Source organism: Triplophysa dalaica, chromosome 3 (assembly GCF_015846415.1).
Source record: "Triplophysa dalaica isolate WHDGS20190420 chromosome 3, ASM1584641v1, whole genome shotgun sequence".
NCBI classification, from domain to species: Eukaryota; Metazoa; Chordata; class Actinopteri; order Cypriniformes; family Nemacheilidae; genus Triplophysa; species Triplophysa dalaica.
Window position 1 is genome coordinate 1482275 of NC_079544.1, and position 14091 is coordinate 1496365.

Below are 14091 nucleotides of genomic sequence, written 5' to 3' on the forward strand. Positions count from 1 at the left end.
TAAGTGTATTTCAAAAAATAATGTTGCTTGTGTAATAATGACGTTAAATACAAGTAAACACAAATCCATTAGATCTCATAATCACCCCATTAAAATAAAACGACGTTAAGACCTGACAAGTTCAATTTTAAAAAGTTGAAGTTAGTATATTTTTGTGTTATTCTTCAGTGATTTTCGGCGGTTTGGTTTCATGTGCTTTTGCTTAATCGACATGAAGACACGCGAATAACCGTTACATCATATGACCGACCTCTCAAACCGCTCTGTGTTCCTCTCATTGCTCAACACAGATCAGTCAGGCGGAGCTTGACAAAGTTTGACAACAACCCTTTTCTCTGTCACTGAATGTCTGCTTGGGAATCTAAGGTAGGCGAACCGTATCGTCAATATTAGATATTTATCAAATAAAAGTTTACCCTGAACTTAACCGACTAAGTATAGTCACGATTCGATGTGAAAGTGACCTTCTGTGTTTAAAGCTGCATGTCATCAGGCGCTTTCTTTCCGACCAACAACATCCATATGGGCGCTTTATAAACTTCGAAAAGATTTTCACTTTGCTTTTCGAGAATAAAAAGGCACAAAGCGACTCGATTAACAACTTATAACTATCACGAAGCGTCACGAGCGAGGCGTGTTTGAATTCACGAGGAGCGATCGGAGTATCCAAACCCCGCGAGAGCGATTCGAAAGCATGCGAAGCAGTCTCTTCTCGCGGTATTCTGACGTCATACGCTGATCGGTGTGCGCAGCGGCGCATGAAGTCGAACGCATCTAATGCGTCTATGCAGTGTTGAATCGCGAAACACTTTCCATACAAATGTTATTTGAGTTTGCATGTTTTGTGTAAACGTGATGTCTGTTTTGGGTTAGAAATAGAGAAGTGCGTGGTGAGAGGAAACTGATTACAGTTTACACATTTCATCAAGTTCAAAGTGTACTTTACTTTTGTTACAACAGTAAACATCTCCAAATTCCCCATATCTCTTTCCTGTAACTGCACTCATTGCAGAAGTATGATAACAGTGGACATTTTATTTTATTACATGCAAATGACCCTTAGGGATATTATCCATTGCTTGTAACCATGTTGGCAGATTTATTACAGATCAAAGAGATTACTTGTTGGCAGATCAATTGTGTTACCATAACTGAAGATATTATTATTGGCGTGAAACGACTCGTCCAAAGCTATGTCAGGATTCCCCTTAGCTAATATAAGGTGGTTATATGTTGAGTCACGTGACAAAAACTGACTGCTCTCTTTCATTTCCATTGTTTCATGTACGACACTGCTAAAATCATGCTTTTTATGCATAACATATCGTAGTCATTTGCCTCTGTTTTTTTTCAGGCAATTTGAATTTTTACTGAAGATGAGGAATCAATGAGAAATATTCTCTTAGGTCTCACTGAACATCATCATCTCCAGCATCATCTTCATAGTTCGGTTGGCAGGTGAGCTGTGGCACATTGTTATGATTTGTATGTGCTGTGTAAGTTAACAAAAAGTGTGATGTATTCTGTGTTAGACACACGTTTACACAGCTTTGCATAACTTTATTTTCTGCAAGATTAATGAGCTGGGATTCATTTGCTCGCACACGAAAGCAGAGAAAAACATATTGAACCATGAAAGATTTCTTTAAAGCCTTGAAATCCCAATCTGATCCTATCAGAATATCCTACAATATTCTTTAAAAAACACTCGCATACACTGTATATCTGTGAAATCATGGACAGTTGAGTCCTGTTTTTCTTCTTCTCGTGATGTTTCTCATTTGTTAGTCACTTTGGAGAAATGTCTTGTAAATGACTGAAGCTTTAGCCTACATGAAGATGAAACCTGGTTTGTGTTTTTGAGCCACAGAGCCAAAACCAAGAAGAACCAAAGATGGTAGCATACCCTACAGCATTCCTAGATTGATTATATTTAATTTATATACACAACATATTTTCCATTGAACAACATACACCTTACAACAAGTTAAAAAAAATGTGGCATTAATAATAGAAGGTCCAACGATCAAGCTGATGAATACACACACAGATAAATAAATAAATAACACAATACACCAAAAGCAGACTCATGGTCATTTACAACAGATGTACCATTTAGATTTTTTATAATATTTAGAGACTCCAATAAAGGATTAAGTTCGATAGAGAAGATTTTGTATGACGGTGGAGATTTAGACAGTCGACATTTATGAATAAAAACATTGCTATTTAAGATAATAAGATTGACAAGATTGTCAATGTTTTCGTCTTTGTGTTCATAGTAATACATTATTGCTTTCAAATCCAATGTTATCATTGGACCAATTTTTTCCAAAATAATAGCACCTTCTGACAACCAAAAAGTAAATGACATTGAGACTCATTACAAGTGATACATTCATTTCTAATATCCAAAAATGTAGAAAGTAAAACATTGGTGAGATTTTGTTAGAAAAATTTCGCTTATCTTATTTGAACTACAAAATCGTTAATGAATAAGATAGCATTCCAATAACATTTTCTTTTTGGAATAACTTTCTTCTTTCATAAAATGCTTGTTTGATTTCTTTATTTGAAAATGTTTTTAATCCAAAATGCCTTTGCATTTATAAGGAAAAGATGATCTTTAATATGAACTTTAAAATATGTCAAGTGACTACAAAGCATGTATTTTGATGATCAGGTCAGAAGTGTAGTTCAGAGTCTACTGCAGAGAGAAGCTGTTTTTTATTCCTAAGATAATTGTGAAGGACGGTGTAAAAAACACATAGTTGAGTTATTATCCTTCTCTATATGTGATCTGGACAAACAGTGACTTTGATTCACATAAAAAACAAGTAATAAACCAGGCGAGATATTTTAAAAGAAATTTTATTTCCTTAAAAGTGTGCACAAAAAGAAGACAAAAGCACCAAAACAAGCAAAAAGCAAATAAAGTTGTAAAGTTGGCACACCTTATCTCCAAAAATATCAAAAATATATTCATTAAAAGACTTTCGCATGATGCGTGACGTTTCGAGCACACATGCTCTTCATCAGACTTTAGACAATTCTTAAAAGTGTGCACCTCATATTTGTTCAGTTTATTCTTTTCTGTTTGATCTTTCACTAAATGTCAAGTTCATCATTGTGGCCACTCGTATCTCGTGTCTTGTGTGACAGTATGCTACAGGGTTAATACCTTCATGTTTAATCATTTACGTTTTTCACATTCACTGTGTTTCATGTATGTTTTCTCCGTGCTGCAGCAGAAATCTGATTTAATGTTCAGACCGTCAGACAAAACTAAACACTCATCTGAGGTGAGCACATAGAAACACTCAAGCTAGTCCAGTTCATGTCTTTTATAACCAATCTCTTGTGAGTTAGTGCACTTTTGCAAAGCCTGAATGTTGTGTGTTTTACTAGGATGAGCACATTGTGCATGGCAGTGCAGCGGGTGTGTCGGAGAACAGCAAAATCAATGTTAGTTCCTACTTGTATGCTCTAGAGAGGAAGTTATAGTTTTGATTTAATTGAAATTCAGCTCTAACACTGCTTTACAAGAAATAGCAACACTTGGTTCTTCAGACAATGAAGAATCATTTTATTTTTTCCAGAACAAACTAGCTGTTGACAGCAGGCTCCAACCATCCTGCCCCAGTAACACTAAGGTCAGTTGTCTAGTGTTGTTTGCGATTCATTGTTCGAATTGTTTCAGAATCATGCTGTGATGTATAATAATGTTAAAATAATAATTTCATCAAATTGTTGTTATTAAAATATCAAATTTAAAGCAAAATCATAAATGTTCTTATCAACATACAACAACATAATCATTCAAGTAGCAGAAGATTTTGTGTTGTGGAGAGTAAAAACCTCTGCTCCTCCGCCAACCACGCCCCCTGCATCAGGGAAGTTTACATTTATGAATGTTTACATGTTGTGTTCAATAAAAACATGAAAACGTATAATGTTTGTGCGGTATTAGTTTAAGCAGACTGTGTTTCTCTATTGTTGTGACTTAGATGAAGATCAGAACACATTTTATGACCAATTTATGAAGAAATCCAAGTAAGCCCAAAGGGTTCACATACTTTTTCTTTCAACTGTATATAAAAACACAGATTAATTGAAATGTTTAGTTCACCCATCATTTGCTCACCCTCAAGTTGTTTCAGACCTCTATACATTTCGCTGTTCTGTTGAACACAAAAAAAATATTTTGAAGAATGTGGGAAACCAAAGAGTTCTGGGGCACCATTGACTAGTTTATTTTTACTAATATGGTAGTCAATGTTCTAATCTGCACTCAGAACCTTTTGTTTAAAGGTTTGAAACAACTTGAGGGTGAGTAAATAATGACCAAATATTCTTTTTTTGTGAACTTTGAAGTGCACAAAATCTATTTGATGACACTGATTCACGTATTCTTATTAGTGATTCCTTGTCATTTTAGTTTGCACATTACAATACTATACCATATTTGACCACCATGGGGCGAAAAGAAAGCACCTCACGAGAGTACTCCTCTATCCAAACCTTCAGTAGAGAAATCACATGATCAAGCTTAACATTTAGACTGTGGAGTTGCATTTCTTTATTTATTTCACATGAGATATGTTTTGATGATATGTCACTATAAATTTTTGTTTTTTCTTTTTCAATAGAAAGAACAAAATGGAGAACAGTCATCCAATAGCAACCAATCAAAACACGACACCATCAAGGTAAAACTGTTAAAAATATTCAATGTGCACATGTAAAGCATGTCATAACAGTGGAATATATTAAAGACATCTTTAGACGTTTCAAAGGAGTCACTAAAAAGTAAAATCTGGATGTTTATTGTGACTTACACATGTCTTTCTCTTATTTTTTGCACCTTATGACTCGCAAACTGCAGAGATCACATTGGTCATACTGTGGGTTCACGTAATTCTGTATAAATCCCGTTCTGTTTTCCTCTTCTTTAGGAGGACAATAGCGTGTTTGATTTTCTCAAAACATTTCCTAGAGAGGCTAACGTAACTTCAGGAGAGGTACACCTACACAAAGATAATTGGTCTTGTATTTGTACTTCTTCTTGAAGCTTTCACGTTATTTTTTCTCTACACACAATACACACTAGCTTCAAGCTTTTCTTTTTTAGGACAGCCCACCGTTACACATTAAACTGCTTTCTTGTAACGATGACCTCTTAAGTGTCCCAAACAACAACTCCAAGGTGCTCAAATGTATATCATCTACCTTTCAAACATATTGTTATTTTAATCCAAAGCCACATGGTATAAGCAAATGCTCTTTTCTTTCGTTCAGGATAACTTCGGGAAGCTAGGCAGCATGCTACGCACTTCCCCAAAACCAGCATCTCGCTTTCCTGTGGAGACGGTAACGGAACCCCCTGCCCCAATGGTGTTTAAGTCTGTTTATACCATAACATACATGATAATATAGTGTTTTCTGTATATAGGATCCTCTCAGTGAACACAGTGAGTTTATGGACTGGAGTCATGACGTGGATGTTGCAAAGGTACTTCCTTTACATTTAGCAGACGCATTTATTCAAAAGACACTTATAGAGAATTCAGGGAGCAATAAGCAATACGTCATAGTTGCATCAAAAGCTAGACCAATACCTGCTGAGAGAAAGAGTGTAAGAGTAAGTGTCTTTTTTTCATTTGTCTGTCAAATATTCACAGAAGAGATGGGTTTTAAGCTGTTTTTTAATGTTCTGAGAGATGTGGTTGACCAGACTGAGTTGAGAAGAATGTTCCACCAGGAAGAAGTTGTGAATGGGAATGAGTGGGAGAGTGATTTACTGCCCTTATGAGAAGGCAATACAAGACACTGCTGGTTTGCTGAACGCAGGGATCTTAATGGGTGTAGGAGGGTGTGACAGTATGCGAGTGCAGATTCAGTGAAAGTCCTATAGGCAAGCATTAGTGACTTGAATCTGATACAGGCTTCAACCGGAAGCCAGTTGAGGGAGATAAAAAGGGTCACATGAGCCCTTTTGGACTGTTGGGAGAAGAGGCATGATGCTGTGTGATTGTGAGTGATTGTGGTATTGCCAAGTTGGATGGTGAGATCGTGTTGCACCACGGGGTGTGCCGGAAACACAAGTAGTTCAGTCTTGGCAGGGTTCAGCTGGATGTGATGCTCTTTCATCCAATCTGAGATGTCTTCAAGGCAGGCTGTATTGCAAGCTCCTATAGTGGTATGGTCGTCTCGGTGAAACGAGATGTAGATCTGGGTGTCATCAGCATAACAATGATGCCAGAAGCCATGTGCCCGTATGATGGGTCCCAAGGATGTCGTGTATATGGAAAAAAGTCCATGCACCAATCCCTGAGGGACCCCAGTGATCATGTGGTGAGCAGTGGACAGGAACAGTGGTGAAGGATCTGCCGGAGAGGTAGGATTTGTATCTGGTGATTTGACAGTGTCGAACGCTGCAGATAGGTCAAGCAGAATCAGGACAGAGGATTTAGATTTGACTTGGCTAGCCGCAGTGCTTCTGTGACCGATAGCAGTGCAGTCTCAGTGTAGTGGTTTGTTTCAAAGCCAGATTGCCTTGTCATCCAGTAGTTTAATCTGGAATAGGTAGGAAGACATCTGGTTGAAAACTGCTCTTTTAAGTGTTTTTGCAATAAATGGGAGGAGAGAGACAGGTCTGTAACTGTCGGGAGTAGAGGGGTCCAATGTGGGTTTCTTCAGTAGGGGCGTGACCTGGGCCTGTTTGAATGTGGACGGAAAAGTGCCGGCAAGCAGGGATACGGATATGGCCTGGATGAGATGGGAGGGGATTGGATCAAGAGGACAGGTGGTGGGGTGGCTGGAGAGAAGTCTGGTGACTTGAGTGTAAGTCAGTGGGCAGAAAGAAAAGATGATTGATGTTCATGTTCTCAACAGTAGAAGATGTGGCGGGCAGGGGAGGAAAGGGGGCAAAGAAGAATGTTAGGTTCATTGCATCATTGAGTCATCACGTTTTAGCTGTGGTAACACTAGCAGAGAAAGAGGAGAGTAGTGACTGGTAGTCCCTCAGGTAAGCAGGATTCTTGGTCCTGTGCCATTTTTTATTGTAGGCCATATTCAGCCTAACAGAGAGATCCAAAATTACTTTTTAGATTTTCAGAAGACACTTGTTTCATAGGAAGGCGTTTAGTTAAAATTATGTCAAATCTTTGGTTTCATTTTGACAATTGAAATGCTGACAAAATGTCTCCCAGATCCCAACTAAAAATGTGTTTTGTGTTTGCATGTATTTGCATGTATTTGTTTTCATAGCAAAGTGTTTTCAGACATTGAATACTGCAAAGAAAACATATCTGTACTTATGTTTAATATTTTATGACATTGTAATGTTACGGCCACAAGACATGTGAAAATACTGAATTAAGATCTTTTAATTTTTGTAGTTATAAATATTTATAAAAACATTTACTTTATATATTAAGGCCCGGTTTCACAGACATGGTTTAGCTCGAGCAAGGACTATGCCTTAGTTAGATTAAGAAATTGATGTGCATCTCAACACAAAACAATGGCACTGATATATTTTAAGATATTTCTGTGCCAGTAATATTCAGTTAAGACAGATCACACATTCATTTTAGTCTGGGACTAGCCTTAAGCCTTGTCTGTGAAACCTGGCCTAAGTATAATTCTCTCCTCTGATCTAGAGATTCTAGTGAGAAACAAAGGTTTGCTCATTTGGTTCTTGTACTGGTCAGTTATGGGTTTTGCAATATTTTCAGGTCGTGTCTTTCAGAGTGAAGAAAACACTGCCGGAAGATGCTATTAGTGAGCCAATGGAAATGCAGCATATACAAACCACTGGGGTGAGACCTCATACGAGTGAATTAAACGCTCACCTTTCACAAAATGAAATTTTCACATGTTTATTTCCCATATCACATTACTGTTCAATGGTCTGTCAACATATAAAACATAACTGTAGCATAATGTCTGCATGTATGTTTAGGAGTGCACGTTTGAGGTCATGCCGGTGGAGATCGCTGCCTATCCAACAGATGAAAAGCCCATAGAGATGGACGAGGTTCATGTCTTCTTCTAGGATTGGTTAATGTGGTTGAATTTGCGGGTTTTCATGTAGTCTTTGTCTCCACAGGATGATGATCTGATAGACTGGTGGAAGACTGTTGAGGGTAAGATGGGACTCAAAGGGTTGACTGAGCATCGGGTTATTCCTGTTATGCACCCAGCTAACACGGTTTCGTTGTGACAATGTACCTGAACCGGACAATTTTCGTTGCCAAGAAGTACCATAATAACGGTCTAGCGATGTTATTTTGTGATTCCCATATTCGTCCTGACGACGTAACATTGGACTGTTGGGACATTCGCTGCATCCGAAAACACCTACTTCTATACCATATAGTAGGCGAAAATTAGTATTAGTCATGAATAGTATGTCCAAACCTGAGTATGCTTAAAATGGTAGGTGAGAAATACCCGGATGGTCTACTACCTCCACCGAGATTCGTTTTTTAACGAGATAAAAATATAGTGTACTTAAGTATTTACTATAGTAAATTGTAGTATATTACAGCTGTCGAATATTATGGTAACTTATCACACTCTCTCTATTAACATATAGTATAGTATTCTGTTTTATCTAGATATAAATATATATGCTGTCATAATATAATGAAATAATATAATCATATAGTCTAATATATATATCCAAACACTTTATACATTCTATAGTATACTTTAATATTTACTACAGTAAAATAACGTTACTACATCTAGGAAATTTACTATAGTTTGCTATAATAAGAAAAACATGGCATAATTTTTATAAATTGTCACAGAATAAGAATATGTGAATAACTACATTTTGACCAAAATGTCTCACAGAACCTTAGGCGATGTTTTTGACATGATAGAAACAAACATGATGGGCCGGTTTGACTAGTCTTACAGGTTAGTCAGTAATCCATTTTTTTTTTTTCTTCAAGACTGGTCATAACATCTGTAAGTCACATAAAAAGGTAGATTGGTCTTATTAAAATCTAAAAAGATGGCGTAATAGTACTAACTAATTGCTTGTTAGTGGGACCAGTTGTGAATACACTGTCTTAAACTATCAGCTTTGCTCATGCAACTGGCAATACATGAACCCAGTCTATAAAAACCATGCTAGAGTTGAAGAAAAACGGTCTTAGAGTGTTTTTACCATGAATTAATGTTTTAGCATGTAATAATTTTTGCATAGGTACTGTATCTATAACATGATATATCAATATGTAACAGGGAAGGCGGGATGAGAGCCGTGAGATATGCGGGACCGGTGTGCGCAAGACTGACTCCTACTATCACTCACGCCACCGGCACAGCCTCACGGCTCTAGTTCTGCCCTCCTCATTACACAATATTTCTATGATTTATTTAGGATGTGAATTATCATAACAGTAAAATGTTAACGTTTTGTTTGACAGGATGGAGTGAATGGAACGAAGCTGCACATTTTCAGAAGGATGACCTGTGAGTAAATGTGAAACCAATGGGGTCAAACTAACTAGAGTTGAATCTAAACCCAGGAACACACGATTGCTTGAGACAACCTCCCTATCATTTCTGTGTGTCAGAGCGGTTGAGGCGGCGGCGGACAGAGTATTCATGGCGGCTCGTCTCTTCGTCAGTCTGTTCAACCAGCGCGGAGCATCCCTGCAACGTCGGGTTGTGGAGTTGCTGGCCCTGGCGGACACCGCTGACAGCTTTCATAAGAAGACCGTGAGCGCAGCCGTCGGTGGAGGGGTGGCTTGCGTGGCGGGGGGTATAGCCACCATTACTGGCCTCATCTTGGCCCCCTTCACGTTCGGGACGTCCACCATCGTGACGGCGGTCGGGATCAGCGTGGCAACAGCTGGAAGCATCACCTCAGCAACGGCTAACATCACCGACGCCGTTCAATCCAAGATGGACCGCAAGAAAGTGGAGAAGATGATACAGGACTACCAGAATGAGATCGACGACATTAAAGATTGTCTTGAATTCATGCAGGTGTGTTGAGTGGGATGTGTCGAAGTGTTTACCGCATGTTCACTGTTGTGTTAATGTGTCTTGATTGCTTTGTATGTAGGAAGGAATTAACACTTTACAGGAATGGAACTTCAAGGAATACTTTGAGAGTCTGGCCAACTCGAGGCTCCAGCGCAACATAAAACACGTGGTGAAGGAAGGAGGACGAGCAGGTAAAGCACTCATGATAAACACAGAAAAGCTTATCGGAACGGTGAAAGTTCTGGGCGTGGCTGGAGGGGCAGCTCAAGCTGCCAAGGCCATCAGCATCACCACCGGGGTCGTGTCTGCGCTCTTCCTGGCCCTGGACGTCTTCTTTCTCGCAAAAGACTCCAACGAACTGCGCAAAGGTGCCAAGACCAAATTTGCATCCAAGATCCGAGAAGTTTGCCGTGAACTTCAGCACGGCCTGTTGGAGCTGAACAAAGTGAAGACTCAGCTTCAGAAGACCATGGATGGGATTGAAGTGGAAGAATATGACAATCAGGGTGAGGTAGAGGATGACGATCAGGATCCCATCAAACTGGCTCAGCTGGAGCAAGAACTTGATCAGTTGGAGGAGAAACTTGAATGGAAGGTTACGCAAATGAACAACAGTGATAAAGGAGAAACAAAAAAGAAAGGAGTTGAAGAGTCATCAAGTAAAAGAAAACAATAACAAAGGCGTGTAATAAAACAAATGTGTGATCAAAAGCGTGAGACTTAAGACATACTGTATGTACTGTACACAGCTATCAAAAAAATGAAGAGACCATTCCAAATGTTCATTGAATCAGCTTTTCTAGATGTATGGTGGCCGTTCCAGACCAGTGTCGGTGGAATTTGTTCTTTGCAGTATTTGAGGTCTGAAAAAACACAGAGGATCTTTTCTGTTATTTTCACCTGTTTCTACAGATTTCATGTTCTGCAAATAAACGCAAATAGAAAATGCTAATATTTGAAATTTGGGAGAAATATTGTTAGTTGTTCACAAAATAAAACAAAAACGACAATTTATCCTAAACACATACCTATAAATAGTACATTTTGAAATGGTGTCTTTAGTTATTCCATGGCTGTATATACAGTTGAAAGAAAAAGTATGTGAACCCTTTGGGCTTACTTGGATTTCTTCATAAATTGGTCCTAAAATGTGTTTTGATCTTCATATAAGTCACAACAATAGAGAAACACAGTCTGCTTAAACTAATACCGCACAAACATTATACGTTTTCATGTTTTTATTGAACACAACATGTAAACATGTAAACATTCATAGTGCAGGGTGGAAATGTATAGCTTTAGCTAATAGATGAGCTGATCATCAAGAGAAGTAGCGTTTTTCCTTGTAAATTTTTAATACTTTGTAATTGTACTATAATTTATTGTACTTGTTGCATGGCCGTGTGGAAATCAAGTTAGAAATCATGTTAACAATCATAATTTGTATAAATGGGGTTTAAGTTATATTATAATACTGCTTAGCTTTCACATCGTCTCTTGTGCGGTCCTCCGCTGTCTCTCCTCGGCCTGCCTGCATCTCCAACACCCCTATCTCTCCAATCTCTTCCTCTCCCTCTTACTACCTGTGTTAAGTCCTCTGGTGGACTCTGTGATGATGAGAAAAACGTCTGCTAAGACTTTTGCGGTACGATTACACGCCTTTAGCATTAGCAAGCGGTTTCAATAGGCTGTAAGATACGAACCAAGTTACAGTGCCAAAAAATGCTATGCGAAATAAAAAAAAATTACATCACTGACACAATGCTGAACAAGTAACAATAATATTCACTATAAAGATAAGAGTTAATGATGAATTAAGTCAATTTTATTTATTTATTTTTCTTTGAAAATAAGCCTCGTCACTTGACTTTCAAAGGTTACTCTCTGCTGTCTCAGACGACGACATCTCTGTCCTGTGTCCGTAACTTCAGTCTGTTGTTCGCCTGTGAGACGTAGATTGGAATGATCAACACCACCGATCATGGCCACAATTATTTACGGAACCCTTTTGTCCTGTGACGGCAACCGTAGCTTCTCTAATGGGAGGGGGAGTGGGCTGGCAGAGCTGTAGGTTGCAATTTCCTACGTCGCCAATAGTGGCCTCTGAAACTTACACACCTAACCTTTAAGAACACTCACATAATGAAAAAAGTCACTTTTGGATAAGGTTAAATGTGAATAAACTGAACATTTGAATACACTTCAAGAAACAAAAGTACAGAAATGAAACAGTCAGAAATAATATGAGTCGACAGATACATTCACATAAATACCCTGTTCACCTTAATGAGCTCAAGTGTTTTGTTTTTGTGTATAAAATTTTGAAACATTTAAAAATTGGTTTACGTTAATTTTTTTTGTTAAATAAACGTTCTAAGTTGAGTAAATTGCCATGAATTTGTCATGATAGTAAATCGATCATTTGATTTCAGTTTCGTTTAGATTTTCCCTTGTTTCATATGATTCTTTGAATGGGTAATCTCTTTGGCAGTTTCTAAAAGTTGTTTTATGAAGAAAAGGTCATTTATCTTTTATACCCAAGATGAAACAGGCCCCCTTAGTTGTCAAGACAGCCATTTCAAGTATTACATTTCCTGAAGCTGATGATTTAAATAATCTTATTTTTATTCTCAAATTATTTGAATTCATTGTTATTTTGGATGAATGTTGTTTCATGATTGCAGTAGTATAAGCATACAGTATACTGTGTGTCAAAAATGTTAATGATTTATGGTCCTCCTGTCAAAGGTCTGTCATCTGCAGGGAAACCTGACGGTTGTGTTTTAGAAAAGAGAAAGTAAATGTTTATGTGACATTTTCTTCAGAAAGGGAGTGGACCTCTGAAAAAATGATTAAAGTATGTGGGTCTGCATTCTTATCATTGTGCCATAAACTAGATTTTGATTCAATGACTTGTTCTTTCTGGTCATGCAGGAATGGGGATTTATTTTTGTTAGCACCTCTCATTGGTGTGTTCTAACATTGGTTTGGGCTTGAGAGCATGAACCAAAAAAGGTTTGGATCTGTATCCTGACTGATTTGACAATCTGATTCTTTTTGGCATTAAAAACACCAAATACTTCCCACATCTGGTTTAAGGTTAAACTTTTAAAACCAGGCATAAGAAAAAACCTAGTAAATATAATATAAATATATTCATCTTCAGTTTAGTTCTACACTAACAGGTCACGTAATCCACAGGCAGTGTTGTGCAAAATAGTTCAATACATTACAGATTAAATGTAACTGTTATTTAAAAGTAATCTCTTACCTCACAATATTACTGTCTCACAATTGTAATATGTTACATGACTCCTGTATTACTTTTGAGTTACTTTCACTAAAATAACTACAGAAGTAGAACTTAACATGATAAAATGATAAAATTTATTTTCAAAATACTAAATACTTTTTGCTAATCAACTTCTTTATTAGACTGCTGATTTATTTAATTATAGGCTTTACAAAAATGCATGCATTAAATGCATTTCGATATAAAATACAATTACAAAATAATAGTATTTTGTATTTTAAATAGATATATTTGAAACACTGCCCATCCATGCTCTCTATTATGGATGAACATATTGATTGGCAAAAAGTATTTTAGTTTAAAAATACATAGATTCCAAGTTTAAACACATTTAAATACAAAATATAATTATTTTTTTCCAAAGGTATACAAAATAGCCCCGTCACTGAACAAGATTATACAGATTTGGAAAACCCGTCCAAAAGGAATTGAGCCCATTATTTTCCGTTAAAAGTTAACAACTCCCAAAAGAGGTTGGAATCGCTATATTTACTTATCTGAATGGTTTTATAGGTATTGTATGTATTTTTTCCTCTTTCGAATGAACTCAAAAGATGTTTTGGGAGATTTAGGAAAGCAAAAACGTCTGGGTCACCTTTGACTACCATTATGATCTTTTCTGCTATGGTAGTCAATGATGCCAAAGAATTTTCAGTTGCTAACATTAGAAAATAGCTCTCTATTCAACCGAACAAAGAAGTTTATAGAGGTCTGAAACAACTCGAGTGTGAGTAATACACAACAAATTTTTCATTTTTGGGTTGGGT

At 37.4% G+C, this 14091-nt stretch overlaps 1 protein-coding gene across 2 annotated transcripts; it reads left to right on the forward strand.

The window, feature by feature from the left end:
- Window positions 1-94: 94 nt before the first annotated feature.
- Window positions 95-12918, forward strand: apold1a (apolipoprotein L domain containing 1a). 2 transcript variants are annotated; one of them, XM_056742569.1, is made up of 16 exons: window positions 95-366; window positions 1355-1458; window positions 3249-3302; window positions 3409-3465; window positions 3600-3653; window positions 4650-4709; window positions 4956-5021; window positions 5132-5206; window positions 5299-5370; window positions 5453-5512; window positions 7740-7823; window positions 7967-8041; window positions 8114-8150; window positions 9447-9492; window positions 9597-10011; window positions 10091-12918. In XM_056742569.1, exons 3-16 carry the CDS (start codon window positions 3264-3266, stop codon window positions 10685-10687), a joined length of 1737 nt encoding a protein of 578 aa, XP_056598547.1. In that variant the 5' UTR covers window positions 95-366; window positions 1355-1458; window positions 3249-3263; the 3' UTR covers window positions 10688-12918. The 2 variants fall into 2 exon arrangements, with proteins under 2 accessions (XP_056598547.1, XP_056598548.1); XM_056742570.1 differs by having other exon boundaries at window positions 3252-3302.
- Window positions 12919-14091: the final 1173 nt, after the last annotated feature.